At 36.1% G+C, this 17816-nt stretch overlaps 4 protein-coding genes across 18 annotated transcripts; 3 read left to right on the forward strand and 1 right to left on the reverse strand.

Annotated features, from left to right (window-relative positions):
• Window positions 1–3798: 3798 nt before the first annotated feature.
• Window positions 3799–5365, forward strand: LOC111804327 (homeobox-leucine zipper protein ATHB-40-like). The gene is made up of 3 exons (XM_023689087.1): window positions 3799–3960; window positions 4051–4379; window positions 5056–5365. Exons 1-3 carry the CDS (start codon window positions 3864–3866, stop codon window positions 5284–5286), a joined length of 657 nt encoding a protein of 218 aa, XP_023544855.1. The 5' UTR covers window positions 3799–3863; the 3' UTR covers window positions 5287–5365.
• Window positions 5366–6117: 752 nt separating this feature from the next.
• On the forward strand, window positions 6118–9069 carry LOC111804200 (serine/threonine-protein kinase STY17-like). Its single transcript, XM_023688922.1, has 6 exons — window positions 6118–6579; window positions 6933–7065; window positions 7783–7978; window positions 8138–8259; window positions 8347–8502; window positions 8585–9069. The coding sequence occupies exons 1-6, from the start codon at window positions 6350–6352 to the stop codon at window positions 8885–8887; spliced, it is 1140 nt and encodes a 379-aa protein (XP_023544690.1). The 5' UTR covers window positions 6118–6349; the 3' UTR covers window positions 8888–9069.
• Window positions 9070–9782: 713 nt separating this feature from the next.
• Window positions 9783–14156, forward strand: LOC111803690 (G-box-binding factor 1-like). 4 transcript variants are annotated; one of them, XM_023688209.1, is made up of 12 exons: window positions 9783–10150; window positions 11059–11200; window positions 11281–11328; window positions 11445–11534; window positions 11620–11709; window positions 11900–12072; window positions 12152–12209; window positions 12306–12354; window positions 12434–12660; window positions 12917–12994; window positions 13553–13678; window positions 13771–14156. In XM_023688209.1, exons 2-12 carry the CDS (start codon window positions 11141–11143, stop codon window positions 13870–13872), a joined length of 1101 nt encoding a protein of 366 aa, XP_023543977.1. In that variant the 5' UTR covers window positions 9783–10150; window positions 11059–11140; the 3' UTR covers window positions 13873–14156. The 4 variants fall into 4 exon arrangements, with proteins under 4 accessions (XP_023543977.1, XP_023543980.1, XP_023543978.1 ...); XM_023688212.1 differs by having other exon boundaries at window positions 11132–11200; XM_023688210.1 differs by lacking the exon at window positions 9783–10150 and adding an exon at window positions 10195–10710.
• Window positions 14081–17212, reverse strand: LOC111803691 (HVA22-like protein k). 12 transcript variants are annotated; one of them, XR_002816417.1, is made up of 7 exons: window positions 17033–17212; window positions 16562–16719; window positions 16249–16345; window positions 15356–15416; window positions 14814–14894; window positions 14251–14590; window positions 14081–14199 (listed from the first exon to the last, which is right to left on the reverse strand). XR_002816417.1 is itself a non-coding variant. In XM_023688217.1 (6 exons), the coding sequence occupies exons 1-5, from the start codon at window positions 17063–17065 to the stop codon at window positions 14552–14554; spliced, it is 372 nt and encodes a 123-aa protein (XP_023543985.1). In that variant the 5' UTR covers window positions 17066–17212; the 3' UTR covers window positions 14081–14431; window positions 14518–14551. The 12 variants fall into 12 exon arrangements, 3 of the variants coding, with proteins under 3 accessions (XP_023543985.1, XP_023543984.1, XP_023543983.1); XR_002816414.1 differs by adding an exon at window positions 16078–16131 and having other exon boundaries at window positions 14129–14590; XR_002816416.1 differs by having other exon boundaries at window positions 14081–14590; window positions 14814–15117.
• Between the last annotated feature and the right edge of the window lie 604 nt (window positions 17213–17816).

Consider the following 17816-nt stretch of genomic DNA (forward strand, 5'->3'; position numbering starts at 1 on the left):
TAATTAATTAATTAATTACGATTTTTTAATATTTTTAATAAAGTAATTTAATTAATATATTTTATTTTAAAAAGTATAAAAAATAAGCGTTGATTCTTCTGGTGGAAGAAATGAGACCAAGTTGGGAATTGAAAATAAGAGGGCCACGTAAGCACATCTGGAAGATTCAGCGGCCAATTAAAAAAGAAAAGAAACAAAAGAGCAGCTGAAGAGAGCATGTGCATGCCTCAAACCCTAATTAATTTAGTTTAATTTAATTTAATTTATTTAATTTAATCTAATCACTCTCTCTACCAATCAAAATCGACCACGTTAACATTTTACATTCTCGCTCCTCGATGCTCCACGTTTCCCGCACCATTATTTTATTTACTTCACCAACCAATATATATATAATTACAATTATTTATTTATTTTTTTTTACCATTATAATTTTTTTTTTAATATATCTCTCAATTTTAGAAAATACTGAAATTTTAAAAATTCATTAAATACTTTTTAATTTTCGTAAATTAAATAGATATAAATGTGTAATTTTAGAGATAAACTCATAATTTAATAGACTTTTAAAAATAACCAATTATATGCTTAGGAGATTCTCTTTGCTTGGACTGATAGGCTACTTTTATCATTGTCTCACGGTGCCTTAGGCCTTGGAGTTTGTTTGTCTCGATATTTAGTGATATTGCTTTTAAATTTAAATATCTATAAAACTTCAAATTAAAATTTTATTATCATTTTCTACGCATTTTTAAACTCATAATTTTCTTTTACTTCTAATTAACACGAAACTGCAACTTCTTCTGACATTCTGACAGGCACGTTTTTAAAGTTTAGAGTAAAATTGAAGATTCAATTTTATTTAATTATTGAGAACGATGGAGTGGAACCAATCCACAAAAAAATAATTTTTAATGTATAAAAAAACCAACGGGTATGTAATAGTCACATCCAACAACACCCCAAGTAGGGTACAAACCATAATACCGGCCCTCCAAGCGTGGGGGGTCCCCTGTCGGCAGCCTTCAACAACCTCTCTCCATTCATTCAACAAATATATTAGGTTAATTATAATTTTAAGTATCTATTAGATAAAAAGAAATTGAAAGTTTAATTAAAAGAATAGAGCTGATATGATAAGCAAAGAAAATAAAAGTTTAATTAAGAGATTAGAGTAATATAATAACTGTGATTAATTCCAAATTATAAAAGAAAAGCATGATTAAATAAGATATGAAGGGGAAGTTGGAAGATGGGGAAACATGGGTTGGATGTGTTGGGATAAACATGAAACCCATTAGTTCGAGACCATCTTTCGTTAATTAAACGCTTAAACATTATATTAAATATAATTAAATAAATAATCAGACAAAGGAATCACATCTCCCACGCTATGTGCATCTCTTTTTGCTGCCTCTCTGTATTTCTCCATTATTATTATTATTTTAAAATTTAGTAAATAAATAAAAACCCTAGGTTAAGCAAACGCATTAAATTTAATAAACGCTCTACTCATTCCACCGCTTTATCCAAATCTTAATATGCGCAAATTCCAAGAACAGGAGCTATGCTTAGGCTTATTACTTTGTTTATTTTATTTACCCCAAAAAGGGAAGGAAAAGCCGATGTGGGAATGTGGGTATGTGGGTAAATAAAACCACAAAAAGGATGGTTCTTTGGCAAATCCACCTTAAATCCGATATGGTTTGCTTAAGAAGGTAAAAGGGAGAAGAGTTATCCCTAAATCCAAGCACGCCTCAAGTGTTCCAATTAGAAAGTGGTAAAATTATCCAATACTTTTTCCATTTAGCACATGACAGGATCTTACACAATTTTTAAATGATTCTTTTACTATAAGTGGTTATTTTTTTAATTCACCGTCTCATTCATTCAATCTAGTCCACTCCACCTGTGCATGCCAGTAGAAAAGGAAGGAAAAACACCAACAAAGCTTTCCCCTTTCATTTCTTAGGCTCTCTTTTTCTTTTAACTTTTGAAAGTAGTTGGGATGAAACCGACATGGAAAATGAGTCAAATAAGTACGTAAATATAAAACCCCATTTTTTTATGCCCGTTTTGTTGAATGCAATGTCCACATACAATTCACTGAATTCAACCAAAACCAAAAGAAAAAGAGATACGTTTTTACGATACGAAATTCCTCGAAGATAAAACTTAACGAAACAAGTAAAGAAAAGCCCCAAAACGGGTCTTTACTCGCTGCAATCTGGCTCATAATTCTTGTTAACTAATTAATGGGTATAACCTCAATGGGTGATCTTTAAAAGGGGATCTGTGGGTGTAGTAAGTCCTAATGTAAGTCAAATATCTAGATATGATAAATTATAATTTAGTACTGAAAATTCTTAACAAAGATTACATGCATGCTTCGGGAGGGGGGCTTGTTTCTATCTTTGACTTCCTGCCCCTGTTACTCTTGGCCTATCTTCAAACTAAACCCATCTTCTTCTCCTTTTCCGTGTGGGGGTCGCCCTTCTCTAACCCCCTGCTTCAATGCTTCTTGGACTTATCCTACCATGCTTCTATACATTAAACACGACCAGACGAGGGAGAAGAAGACACCTTTTCTAACTCTGTGCTCTAACTCTTCTTAAGGGTCCAATCAAACATTAAAGTTCTAAACTTTGGCATGAGGATGGAAAAAATCTAATTAGGTGCAAACTTTCTACGGGATTATCTGTAATGATCCATGCCCAAGATTTAGTACATGATGCGACATCACATGATCACATTACGTGCATTATTCACTTCTAAGATTGAAAACTATTCCCACAAACCAACACGAGTCCCAACATAGAATCGATTCAGGCGTTTGTTAGATAAAGTGTACAATATCATACTATTGTGGAGAGTATGTGTTTGAGTGTAAACTGTCATGCCTTTGCTTTGGGCTTTCCCAAAGCCGTCATCCCAATGAAGATAGTATTAATTGATTATAAACTCATAATTATTCTCTAAATTTGTCCACGTCGAATTTTCATCCAACAATATCAACACCATAAAAAATGAATAATAATAAAAAAAACCGTGAGGTGGTAGGTTTTAATTTGCTTTGTTTTTGTTTTAAATTTTCCCATTTATAAAAATATTTTTGCCATTCCTCTGGTTCGGGAAAGTCTGTGTCGGCACCCCTTCCTACGTCATCATATTTATCCACAAACTTTTAATATGTACATGTTCAAATACTATTTACGTAAGTATGCATTGTGTAATATTAGAATGTAATAATTTATTTTTAACTTTCCAATTAATTCCCCTTTTTTTCTTCTATACTTTCATTTTTTTTTTATTTGGTTGGAATTGGATGTTTGAATTGATGTTCATTTTTGTGTCATTTCAATCTATAAATTTAAATATATTTAATGTTTTAATATGTTTATATATATATATATATGTTACATATATATATATATATGTATGTATATATATATATAATATTACAAAATATATGAGATATAATTGAATTTTGTAGAAATACAATAGATTCGTAAAATTTTAAATATTTATTATAAACTTTTTAAAATTGAAAGTCCATTAAACATAGTGAATCACGTGTCATGATGTACCTCGCTTCTTTAATTATTAATTTTTTAAAGTAAATTTTAATATCAATACTCGAAAAAATAGATTCCATTTCCAACTCAAAATTAATTAATTGCATGCCCACACCCTCATAAAGATAAAACCGGGCACAACTGTGATTACATAAAAATAAAGAGGCAGTTCTGCGAATAAAGAAAAATAAATCCTATTTATTCGTCTATAAATAAGTTGCAAACCAATCCCTGATTAAACCAACCCCCAACTCTTCTCCCACTGCTCAAAATTGACCGCCGGTGACAATGGCCGCCGTCAATCTCCGACCCGACGACGACAATTCTACACTCATCTCCCACATCTACAATCCTGAAATTTACACCCAAATGCTACCCCAACAAGGTTCTTTAATTTTAATAACTCAAACCCATTAGCGTTCAGTTTTATCTTCTACGTGATTATTAATTCTATTTGATTTCCATTGTTTTTCAGGTATGGCAGAGGGAAACAAGCCGACGAAGCGACGGCGGAGGAGGAGCAGAGCGAAGGAGGTGGCCGAGGCCGCTGCCGGGTTGAAGAAGAGGAAGCTGAGTTCAGAGCAAGTGAAGCTTTTGGAAATCAACTTTGGAAACGAGCACAAATTGGAAACGGAGAGGAAAAATCGGTTGGCTTCAGAATTAGGCCTCGATCCAAGCCAAGTCGCCATCTGGTTTCAGAACCGCCGTGCACGGTGGAAGAACCAGAAACTGGAACACCAATATTCCATTCTCAAAACAGCTCACGATTCTGCTGTTCTCCAGAAAACCCATCTTCAATCTGAGGTTAGTTGTTATAGTTCCAACTTTTTCTCTCATACTTTCCTATTACGGGTGATATATTAGTTATGGAATATATCTTATCTATTATATCTTACCATTCTTTCTTCTATGATTTAGTCATTAGTATATTTTATTTTATTCTCAATATTTATATTTTTCTTAACATATCAATTCTGATGAATATCAATAAGAATACACACTTTTGATCTCAATTCTATTTCTCATTCTTAACATGGTATCGGTATCAGAGTCATGTCCTAAATTTAGTCGTACTACTAAATTGGTAAATCCTCAAATGTCGAACAAAGGACTCCAAGAAAAGAAGTCGAGCCTACTCGAAGGTATAATAAAAAATGACTAAAACTCCAAAAGAAAAAGGAGTAAAGTCTCGAGTAAGGGGAGACATACCTTGTTGGAGAAAAACTGTTGGATGATGAAAATCTCATATCCGCTAATACAGGGAATGATCATGAGTTTATAATCAAATAATTCTGGGAAGCCTAAAACAAAACCATGAGAGCTTATACTCAAAGTGGAAGAGTAGTATTTGGTTTGACCTGATCTATTACTGCCTTTTAATTTGCTTATCTAGTAAGAAATTAACAAAATATGGTAATAAAACAACAAAATGTTTTTTTTTTTTTATTAGGAAATAATTAGATTTTTTGTATGAATTCAGATAGAGAAACTGAAAGAGCAATTAGCGGAAGCCAAGAATGAGATACAGAAACTGGTGGAAGTAAGCGAGAGAAACCGTCGGTGGTCGGTGACGATGGATGACGTGCAAGCGGCGGCGTGTTGGGGAGAGATATTAATGGAAGAATATGAAGATGTATTCTATTCCATGCAAGAGAACAATTATAATCAACCAGTGGAGTGGTATCTTAATTATATGTACACTAATTATTAATTAATCTATTTATTATGTCCACTAATTAATTAGTGTTTCTTTGTGGATATACTCAATCACACACCATCTAATGGAAAAAGACAGAATATACTAAATAAAATTTTATTTTAAGGTCATAATCCTTATCTGATTAATCATTTATTTGTGATATATTTACTTTTAAAAATTAATTATTAAATTTTAAATTTTCAATAGAGTGTTTTTGAGATCTGACCAATTAGGCCTTAAATTCGAAATTCACAGAAATGTAGGATTAAAACATATTATACATTTAATTTAACGTTAATAATAAAATTAATTAGATTTGAATAAATTATTATAAAAAATTGAACTGGATATTGGGCCTACCATGGATTTTGAGCCCGATCAGCGTACTGTTGATGGGCCTCGCTATTGGGCCTAAAATATATGAGATAAAAGTACGTCCCACAATTATAAATGCCAAAAATAAGCAAATATTTATTGTCACGTTTATATTTTACGATGACTAAAATGATTTTGGTGCATCCTGAAACGAACGACAAGTCGTGTCTCCAATTCTCCGATTACATGGGCCCCACCGTACGGGGAGGGGGGGGGGTTCCCCAAAAAACGTCCAAAAATTTCCCGAATATTTCCGTAAAACCAGAGCCACAATCTGCTACATCTCTTAATTTTTGGCACCACGTGAGTCGACCAATCATGAAGCAGGCTTTAATCTGATAACACGCGGCAGCGTTAGAACGATTCAACTGATGCAGGGTAATCATAATCAAAGAAAAGCAACAAGAATTTAATCATTTGATTAATACCAAAAAATTTATTGGTTTCACCAGAATGTACGTCACTGATTTTTGGGTTTCGTTTTTTCCCTCTCTTTTGGCTTTGCCTCCTCCCTGTCCTCAACTTTTTAAATTCTTTCCAAATCAACGACATTCACTCGATTAAAGCCTGATTATTTGTTTTTGGGTTTTTAATCTCTTCTTTTCGTGTTTCATGTTTTCGTTTCCCGATTTCTGATACGCTTCGTCTCCAATGGAATAGACTGAGTGAGGGAGGAGTGAAAGTAGAAGGATCTCCAACAATGTCGGGCCATTCCGATGAAGAACACTCCTGCTCCAACTCCAACTCCAACTCCAATTCCTTCAGGACAATTTCCAGTGCTTTAAGTCCCTTCATTGGGGTTCATGATTCTGAAGATTTCGGTTCAGACTTCGTCTTCAAGATCGAACCCAGTTTGCTCATTGACCCTCGTCGTTTGAAGATCGGCGAAGTTATTGGGGAAGGTTCATGCTCCATTGTCTATCAAGGACTGTACGTTTCCTTATCTCTCTTTTTCTTTTTTCCTGTTTGAGTTCTCACATTGTGCCATATGATTCTACCCTCGGTTTAGCATGATCTTAGTGTAATTTATGCGTGGGGAAATCTTTGATTGTTTTAAATTACTGGGTCAGCAGTAAAGAACAATATGCGTCTAATGCTTGCTTGCTGCCATAGATGAATTTATCGGTTGGTTGTAAAATGAAATGGGTCGTATCTGTTTGTTCTATGCTTGCAATAGGCCAAATCTTGACTATTCAAAAAACTGTGGTTTTGTTGCTAGTTTTGTGTTCATAATGCATTGCAATGGCTAATGCAATTTAGATAAGGATTTTGATATTGTATAGGTACGATTGTCAACCTGTTGCCGTGAAGATTATCCAGGCAAGCAGAACATCAGCTATAAGTCCTGAAAAGAAGGAGAGATTTCAGAGGGAGGTTATGTTGCTATCAAGAGTGAATCATGAGAACGTTATTCAGGTAATTGTTTTTATGAAAAACTCGTACAATTCACTCTAGTTTCTCACTATTATTTCGTTATAAAGATTCAAGACATCGAACAACTTGTAATTTAACTCTGTTTTGTAGTCTTTATGTTGCAAATTGAATGCCATTATCTATTGCTTTTGGGGAAGAGGCTAGAGAGTGTAAGATTAGTGTGTTTATGGATTGTTCATTTAGGTCTCCTCAGTCTCTTTCTTGGTCGATCTGAGTACTTCCATTGGTTTTAAAAGTTTTAAAAGGTTGAGCATACGCTTTTCGTTAGGAATCACGAACTTCCACGGTGGTATGATATTGTCCGCTTTGAGCTTCAACTCTCATGCCTTTGTTTTTTGTTTCCCCAAAATGTCTCGTACCAATAGAGATGTATTCTCTACTTATAAACCCATGATTATCCTCTTAATTAGCAGACGTGGGACTCTCCACCAACCATCCTCGATACTTCTTGCTTAAACACAGCATTTTATCTTATAGATTAGAGTTAAACTAACCAAGGAAAACTTGTAGATTAGAGTTAAACAAAGGCTTTTCCAGAAGCACGTATGTAAAACAGAACAAACTAGAGGAAAATATGATGGGTTATAAATCTAGTAATGGAGAAGAAGATTGTAAGTCTATTTAGTGAACATACATTTAAATGTTCATCTTTTTCTGATTTCTTATTAGTTAGCTGACACCTTATTCTACTTAAAACAGTTCATTGGCGCTTCCATAGAGCCGACATTGATGATAATCACCGAGCTTATGAAGGGTGGAACACTCCAGAAGTACTTGTGGAGCATCCGGCCAGAAACCCCAGATTTGAAATTTTCCCTTAGTCTTGCTCTAGATCTGTCACGAGTAATGGCATACTTGCATGCAAATGGCATCATTCATCGCGACTTAAAACCAAGTACTGTGCTGTTTCTCATCTACATTACTCTATCATCTTCCTGTCCATAGTCCCCAGAAGCCCTTTTCTTAAAAAAATTGAAGTTATTAAAATTTCAACTTAGGGACTTGAACTAGGAAGCTGAGGCTATTTCCATAAACACTCTTCATGTTTACTCAGGCAATCTACTGCTGACAGAAGACAAGCAACGTGTTAAGCTAGCCGACTTTGGGTTGGCCAGGGAGGAAATATCTGGTGAAATGACTACTGAGGCTGGTACTTACCGTTGGATGGCTCCTGAGGTAAGCTTTTTTTTTTTTTTTTGTATGGTTTGAGGAAAGTTCATGTCCTAGTGTTATGTTCTGTTAATGTATCTATTTACTGATCAGCTATTTAGCATTGATCCATTGCCTGTTGGAGGTAAGAAATGCTATGATCACAAGGCAGATGTGTACAGCTTCTCAATAATTCTTTGGGAATTGCTGACAAACAAGACTCCATTCAAAGGCAGAAATAATGTAATGGTGGCATATGCCACAGCCAAGGTTTGATTTTAACATTAAAAGTATGTTCAGTTTTGCAATTCTATGTTGCTGTTATGAGTTGATGAACCATTTGTTGATTCAGAACATAAGACCAAGTCTTGAGGACATCCCAGAAGATATTGCCCCTCTCTTGCAGTCATGCTGGTCTGAGGATCCCAATGGCCGTCCAGAATTCACACAAGTCATAGATTCTCTTTCTAATCTTCTTCAAACATTTGTGTTAAAAGAATCTTCACTTCCCAACATGGACGACAAAACAGAGAAGGAGGTGGATTGTGCATCAGACACATCGGCTTCTCAGAGCAGGAGACAGCACAAGGCTAGAAGACATAGAAGCTCTTCGTTCTGCCTCAAATGTTGCTACAACTTTTGCTTGTCTGATTGACCGACAGGTTTTGTTGGGGTTCCATGTCTTGGCAAATAGGTGTAAATGGTCGGATAGATTTGTTGATTTTCACTTACAACTACAGGTTCGTAGGAGATGGGTTGGTACCCAACCCGGATCCAATTTTGTAAGAGACACACTGTACATAAAGGATAGGCAAAGAAATAGCAGGTTTTGATGAACAGGATGCTTATTTTTTGGTCACTTTTTAAATAGTTTCTGCCTTTCTGGGTCTGTGGGTTTGCTTATTTTGCTGTTTAAGTTCATGAAGGCTTTAAAGAGGGTTGTCATGATTGTGGGCAAATTGTGGCTCATTGCAGAAAGTCCATCTGTTTAGTAAATCAAAAGCTGAGCATTTTATGTTCTTGCTTAATTTTCTTTTTCTATTTTCTAAACCTTTTTGTTTTTTATTTACCGTTAAATTTATTCGAGGGAAACGAGTTTTAAGGAGGACAGGGGTGAATTCTGAGATCTTACCTGGAAAGATAGAACGAGTGCCAGCAAAGATGCTGGACCTTAAAAGTGGATTTGCCACCACGGTTAGAGAGAATGTAGAAACATCTTCCTAACCTATAAGTTTTGAAAATAAAGAGAACAATATTTACGGGTGGTGAATTTTGGCTTTATATGGTTTAAACACATTTTTCAATTATTAAATTTATAATTTTAGCAAAATGTTTAAGAATTGTATTAATTTTATGAAGATTAATGTAGAGAAAAAACATTGGTACAATATTTAAGGTTATCCATTAGCTGTCACGATGAGTCATCGAAGTTTGGCTTCGTCACAAATCTGATCCAGTAAAACGTGGACAGCTGGAAGGATCTTTTCGCACGTGTCAATTGGCGAAACCCTAACCCGAAGCCGTCGATTAAACTTAACCCAGGTCATCCTAAAGGGACACCGTTACACCGGATCCCCATCTCTCTGATTTCCACGCGCAGTCTTCTTCGTCGGCAGAGGCGGTTTTAGTGGTGGCGCCACTCTTTTCTTCCGCCGTACACTGCATCTCTATCCTTCCCGTCGCCACCGCCAGCCGACAACAATCACACTCGCTCTCACACACATAGTAACTAGGTTTTTCCCTGCGCAAAGTTTGTGGTTTCTTTTTTGAGCCGCAGAGATCGGATTTGGATTTCGAGAGATCCAGAATCCACAATTCTCAGCCGTTGATCATCCAGTCAATAACCTACATATAGACACGCCTTCCACCTGGACTTCCACATCATTCCTCTTGAAGTTTTCTTGCGCCATGAAAGCAGGTCTCTCTCTCTCTCTCTCTCTCGCTAATGTTTGGTTTCTTCCTGTACAGACACGTAGTGTATTGGAACATTTGGTCGTATTTGGTCCTAATTTTAGTCTCTTTTTTGAAGTTTTCTCTTACGGCTGTCTATTGTCGTCGAATTAAACTCAAGTTTTGGGATGTGGAAATATCTTGGCCGTCTTTTGGTTTTCGGATTCGATTCAACTTCTTTTTGGGATTATTTTCTTATACTCCAGTTTCTCAGACCAAGTTTTTTAGTCTCACTAATCCTTCTTTATTTGATGTCTTCTATTTGCCCCTCGATATGTGGCCGTCTATGTTTAATTCGAAGATTAATGGAGTCCTCTGCAGCAATTTTATAAGCAATTCTGTTTTTAGGGGAAAAAATTGCTTTGCTCGAATGATTTTACATATATGGTTTGGGATTGGAAGCTGTGTTCTTGTAAGTAGGTGTAGGTATTATATGTTAGATTCCCCATTTGGGAAGTAAATTTCACATGTAGAAACATGCTCGATCGCAGAATTTTTCGGCGTTTATGTCGGAACCTATGATTTGGGGTATGGAAGATTGGATCCCTGAGAACAAAATGTCATTAATTTCTATGATTAGAGAAAGTTATTCATTAGTGGATCCCTGGAATCAGTGAGACCATTGGAATTCTCACTAATTCCGGGAAGCAGATCCTTATTTGGGAATCGAAGTTCTAATATTATGATCTAAATTGGTAGCAGTGTTGAATGATGGCCATCCTACTGTATCTTTAACTCTGTAGATTGGTACTGTACCAGTCCAACTATGAATTTATTATTGCACGACGTACTGGTTGAATGAAATTATGTTTTTTCCCTAAAGTAACAGTCCGAGTGTATTTCTCTCATTCATTGTTGTTGGTAACTGATTATCAGGTTGGTCGTAGAAATCATCTAGGACACCGGACTGTAACTCGGAAATTGTTGAATTATAGTGGTTTGTTTTCAGCATTGGTTAATGGGGACAGGGGAAGAGGGCACGCCTTCTAAAACTTCCAAGCCTCTCTCTTCATCTCAGGTGATTGAACCTTCCTTCCTTCTGCCAATTTTCATTCTCAAGTTGTTCATATCTTTAATTATTTTGATCATTACGCACAGGACATAGCTCCGGCACCTTCATATCCTGATTGGTCAAGCTCAATGCAGGTTAGTATGGACGTTTGGGTCTATACTAATTGCCTTTTTTGAATTCATCAAACACCTAGAATAGTTTTGAAGATCTCGATTAATACTGCTATCTCAAAGTTTAGCCTCTTATGCAGGCTTATTATGGTGCTGGTGCTACTCCACCTCCCTATTTTGCGTCTACTGTTGCTTCTCCAACTCCCCACCCTTACATTTGGGGAGGCCAGGTACTCAAAGTCGCATGAAGTTTGATATTTTTCACAGATGACAATAAGGTTCCTATTTGCTTAATTTTGTGTAAATATTTTTCAGCATCCTTTGATGCCACCTTATGGGACTCCAGTTCCTTATCCAGCTATATATCCTCCTGGGGGAGTTTATGCCCACCCCAATATCACCGTGGTAATCTTCATTTTACACGATGAGCTAGTGGATTCTATTCATTGTCAAATCAGTGAATCTTTTTTCTTCATGGTTTTATCTTAACATCATATGCTGTTTGCTCGGTCATTCGTTCTCATATTCCCACATAAATTACTAGAACAGAATAGAAGGATTTTAAATTGGTTCTTTACATGCTTTTCATTTGTAGACTCCTGGCTCAGCACCAATTAATGCAGAATATGAAGGAAAGTCCCCGGATGGAAAAGAAAGGGCCTCAAAAAAATCCAAGGGCACGTCAGGAAATACTGGTTCAGGTGGTGGTAGGACCGGGGATAGTGGAAAGGTGGCTTCAAGTTCTGGAAATGATGGTGCTTCTCAAAGGTATTTTAATTTGAGGCTTGGTACAAGTATTCTTCTTTAAATTCAACCTGATCTGATTAAAAATTTCTGGTATTTGCAGTGCTGATAGTGGTACTGAGGGGTCATCAGAAGGCAGTGACGAGAACGCTAACCAACATGTATGTGCCTTTTTCTTCAAGATCTTTCATTCATCTGAACTGGTTCAATTATTACGATAGACTTGTACTAGTGAGATTATTCCCGTGTCTTTTTAGGAATTGTCTGCAAATAAGAAGGGAAGCTTCAACCAGATGCTGGCTGATGGTGTGACTTTTAACTTTAATTGAAGTTATACTGCTCATATATGCTGCTATCAATGTTGTAATTGAACTGCTATTTTCAGGAGCCAATGCACAAAACAACACGGGTGGACCAAATGCCAAATCTTCAGTAACTGGGAAACCCATCACCTCCATTCCTGGAACTAATCTGAACATGGGAATGGATTTGTGGAATAACACCACGGGTGCTTCAGGGGCTGGAAAAGTGAGAGCGAATGCCGTCTCCTCAGCCATTGGTCCAACACCGATGGTTGGTCGTGATGGTGTGATGCCTGAGCAATGGGTTCAAGTATGAGCTACCCCCTTGAAATAATCTCCCGACTTCACTTCATAGATTGGTATTCTTTTCGAGTCAAACTATAGGGGCAATGGATTATTTATTTATTTTGTTGAATTTTGTCTAATATGTCAATAAACGTACCCACCCATGACAGTTTATTTCTCATTTCATACATGAATTTTGCCAGTATTTCACTCCTGGATACTTCTAAACGCTGTAAATTTCGTTGAAATCTTCAATTTTTTGTGTATTTGTTGATTGGTAGGACGAACGTGAGTTGAAAAGGCAGAAAAGGAAGCAATCTAACCGAGAGTCTGCCAGGAGGTCAAGATTACGCAAGCAGGTATGTATTCTCACCTGTGTTAACTTCAGCTGCCAATTTTGATACCCATATTGTGTGGTATATATATCGAGCAGAATATTTTAGCTATTTTTTACTTTCTTCACTTGGGTTATGTGTTCTTCAACGTTTTATTTTCTGCTATTTTTGACAAATATCACTTTAACATTATTTATTTGTGACCAATAAATCTCTGTACTTCAGAAATTGCATATTTTATTGACTCAGACCTTTCATTAATATTCACAGAATCGAATTCTTTAGATAAAAAATTGTAATTTTAAAGATGTATGAAGAAACTGGAATTTTGCAAATTTTTGTAATGAAATTTTGACGCAACATTCCTTGTGAGAACTGGGAAAATTAGTTCTACGGTTTTCCAGCTACTTATATCTTCCATGAATGCCATAACAGAATCAGTATGATGCCTATGAGATAAAATAATATATAACTGAATAACGTGAAATTCTTTATGGAAGGAATATCTAGGACTAGTAGTACTGAGAAGTTTCCCCATTTGTGGGCATCAGAATCACCAGTTTTTAATGCTATTAATGGCAGGCGGAGTGTGAAGAATTACAGGCGAGAGTGCAGACTTTGAACAACGAGAACCGTACTCTTAGGGATGAGCTGCAGAGGCTCTCCGAGGAATGTGAAAAGCTAACATCAGAAAATAGTTCCATCAAGGTCAAATATTCTTTTCCTTCCTACGAAATATTCCAAAGAATTAGTGAAGTCATGTCCTGAAATTAAACTCTTTAAATTTGTTGTTGGAACAGGAAGAATTGACACGATTTTGTGGACCAGAAGCATTAGCTAACTTTGAAAAAGGAATCGCTGCTCCCGTTGCCCAATCTCGTGACGACGAGGGTAAGGACTAAGGACATCAACTCTACACCATTCAAAAGCTATGGATTCTGGACTGGGAAAGTGGGAACCATATTAACTCTGATTTATGATCTTGTCGTAGGAGTATAGGAATCTATTTTTCTGACCTATACGCTTGGCCCTGTTTCAACTGTAACATTATAATTTTTTTTACTCAGCACCATGGAATCAGATGGTGCATAGGATCGATACTGTAGGGGATTACAAATACTTATAACTTTTCTACTGCAATTACTGAACTCGATGATCTGTGAAAAAAATTCTAATATTTCCATAAGTTCAGTTTTGTGTGAAAGGTATTGGAAAAAGGAAGACTAAGACTGTTGATCGACACTATCTTAAGAGGCAAACTCATTTTTACAAGCAGCTACCTATATGAACTTCCAGGAAACCGGGGGTTGATATTGTTGCAACTACACCAGCGAATGGAAACTGTTGGCAATAAGTCGATCATCAATATCTGACTCTGCATCCAAGCTTTTAGTCTTACTTGATCCTCGATTTGTTGGCACTTTCCAGCCTGATATGGTCTTGCAAACCCAAGCCCTTCGACTGATCCAGAGGTTGAGATAAGATAAAGAGTTGAAAGAAATGGAATTACAAATTAACCAATAAGCAGGATATTGCTACGTTTTCACCTGATCTCATTAGTCTCATAAACATGGTTCTAAATTACTGAATCTCTGGTTGACGTGCAGCAATGGTTTTCACCTGCAGTTGAAAATCGAAAAACAAACACTAAATATTGTTCGTTTAATCTCCAAAAAAAAACTTGTATTGTTAGGGACTAGATAGCATATGGGATCTCCTTTATTTTGTATAAAACAGCGGAGACTCTAAAAGGTCTAATATTTATAAAGTGGATGGTTCTTAAGCCCTTTGATGAGCTAATATTTCTGTGGAGGCAAGACGTGACTATATGAGGGAGGGTTACCACTTCATCTGAAACCGCCCCCAAGATCGTATGCCTAAGGAAGAGAGGACGCAGCTGGTACGTGTATAATTTCTTTGCACCCTGAAAATGAGCAACGATAAGTGTCGAAAAGCAACAAATAGATATGGAAGACTATAGTTCAGAACACATTTGGTTTAAATGTAGGAGATCTCTGAAGTGTCGCTAAGTGTTGTTCAAGGTCTATTTTGGTTCTTTGCTGAAAAAAAATGGCAGGAGATCTCTGAAGGAGAATAGGCGTTTCTTCCTTTCAGTTTATCTCCTTTCTGGCTCTATATTGATGTCCCTGACAAATATTTTATAATTATTAACTCCAATTGGTGAATCCTTTTGCAAACTCCGTAGGTACTCTCACAAGATCTAACCCCTTTTTTGGCCTTTATTACTTGTAACCATGGGTTTGTGATAAAATAGACTTTTGTTTCCTATGAAAATTAGATCTAGAAATGCAGAAATCCATACATCAGTTGCTGGAGAAATCCGTACTTAAATCAGTTGCTGGGAGAAAATGCACCCGTACTTACATCAGTTGCTGGGAGCTGGACAAACAAGAAACGCAACTCCAGATGATAGTACACTGGAAACCTGCAAATTCACAGCAGATAAAAAAAGAAAATACAGCAACGATCAGTGTCAGCATGTATATGTCTCCTAATTGATATCAAGGACTAGACTATAACAAGGTTTAATGGCAATCCAACAAGCATACAAGTACGGAAATACAGCTCAATCTTTCTAAAAATTATAGTTATCGCCCATCATTTTTCGTTTAAAGAAGACGAAAGACAGATATGTGTTTGACTGACTAAAAAATGTTCGTCTTATTTAGAGCCTTGTAGTTTATTTGGCAAGGTTAAAAAAGCTACCTAAGAAAAAACAAGGGAGTCCATAGAAAAAAAGCTACCTAAGTATCTAAACAAACATCCTTATGCCACCCCATAATGCCAAGTGCCGATACATTAGACAGAATATAGAGGCTTAAGTTTACATACATGTTAATTGCCATATAACATAACAAATTATGAGTAGAATCAGAAGCAAAAATCTCCATGAAATTGATTCAGTATACTATATAATATAGTTTAGATATGTCAGATTGTGAGATCTCACATCGGTTGGAGAGGAGAACGAAACATCTCTTATAAGGGTGTGAAAAACTCTCCCAAACACACTGCGTTTTAAAACCGTGAGGCTGACGGCGATACGTAATGGGACAACACAATAATCCTATAGATTACAAACTCACAAAATTGTACGTTCCTTTACATCTTCCCATGCCCCAAAGAAAACTAGGCCAACCCTGCAAAACCTCCAAGAGCTTGCATATTTCTCCATGACACACAATATACAAGATAATCCATAGTTTGAAATTAAAAATCAAGAAAGCTAAAGAACTGAAAAGATTTTTTTTCCCAACCTGCCCAATACAAAAGCCACTTCTATTGCTTATTTTGATCTTTCTTCTCGATTGCCTTGAAGGGGAATTCACAGGTAAGACAATCCCTACAGAGCAACTAAACAAGCCAAACGGCATTATGAAAACCAGTAGATAATGGTATAACATTATAAGAGTAGTCCAATTAGAACCATATTCTCGTCAAAATTTCAGAATTGCATCTCCCATTAGTATATTTCTTAGAACGAAGTGAAAATAAGCTGAACAAGCTACTAGGAAAGGCGTTAAGACAAATAAGACCAAGTGTTAAAGGAGTTTTTAAGTCAAAGATTACCATGCCGTACGAACAACATTGGAACCAAGAGGATATAGAAGCAGCTGCAAATCAACCTCCATAAAGGATCCCAAATATGATAGCTTCCCCACATTCGAGTTCTCGTCATATCCTTCTAACATTGTTTGCAGCGAATCACTCAAACTTTTATCCCTAACCTGTTTGAGTCTCAAACGGTTAATCGCATCTCAACTCAGCTCACTAAAATACATAGCTTCCTGCAATGGAGTTCAAGTGATTTTCATCCTAGCCAAACAAAACTCGTTACTAGAAAATGCATCCTACATAGGAGATCGGTAAAAGTGAAACATACAACACCTCTTCCATCCAATCACTAACTGGTCACCCTCTTTATCCAGAAGACATTAATAAACTCGTCAAAATAAGCTCCTAAATTTGAGAATGAGCGGAAAAAGGTCGAGCAAACGGAGAAATGGAAAAGAAGATCGAATTTGGGAATTGAGATTGTACCTCGTTGGTAACTGCGAAGCCGAGAAGAGCCATTGATCAATTGGAATCAAAATCGCTGCTTAAATCTTCACCGAAATGAATGAGAGATTCAAGAACGAAGATCTCAAAATCCAAAGAAAAAGGTTTGGATGCGTGTGAAAATTGAATGGATGGTATATAGAAAAGGAGTCGAAAACTCAAATGTATGGGAGCACTATTTAAGGGCTAAATTTGTAATTTCACCATTTTTTTTTCTTTTACTTATGAGCTATAATCCTTCCCAACTAATAATTGTAGAATTGTATTTGAAAAGTAATCATGTATTATATTTTTCTTTCGTGCTCTCGATTATAAAATAACTACGAAGTAAAATCATCTCGAGAAATAATCTTGTCTAAATGATAATATGTTATGAAATACTCGGAATAGAAGAGAGAGTACAAAAATATTTTTTTTCATTAGATAAATGAGGCGGCAGATGGAAGAAAATTCTCGAGAGTAACTCGAACCCCACATATTTCCCGTGGAAAATTCATGACTTGATCCCTAAAAAAGGCTTTCTTATACATGTCTCACGTGCGTAGACAATTTTAAGTAGGTCAGTAATGACTTCAGTTCATTAAACAAGAGAAGTGTACTGTAAGTTAAATCAAAGATTTGAGGAAAGACAAAAAAAAAAAAAAAAAAATGAAATTTATTCCTCAAAATAAAGAAATTGAGGTGGAAAAAGAGACAAACCAGTTAAAACACCATGTGATTCCTCCGGAGACCAAATTTGAAGAGACATAAATATTTGTCCTTTTTT

The sequence above is a fragment of the Cucurbita pepo genome, chromosome LG10, assembly GCF_002806865.2.
Source record: "Cucurbita pepo subsp. pepo cultivar mu-cu-16 chromosome LG10, ASM280686v2, whole genome shotgun sequence".
Taxonomy (NCBI): domain Eukaryota; kingdom Viridiplantae; phylum Streptophyta; class Magnoliopsida; order Cucurbitales; family Cucurbitaceae; genus Cucurbita; species Cucurbita pepo.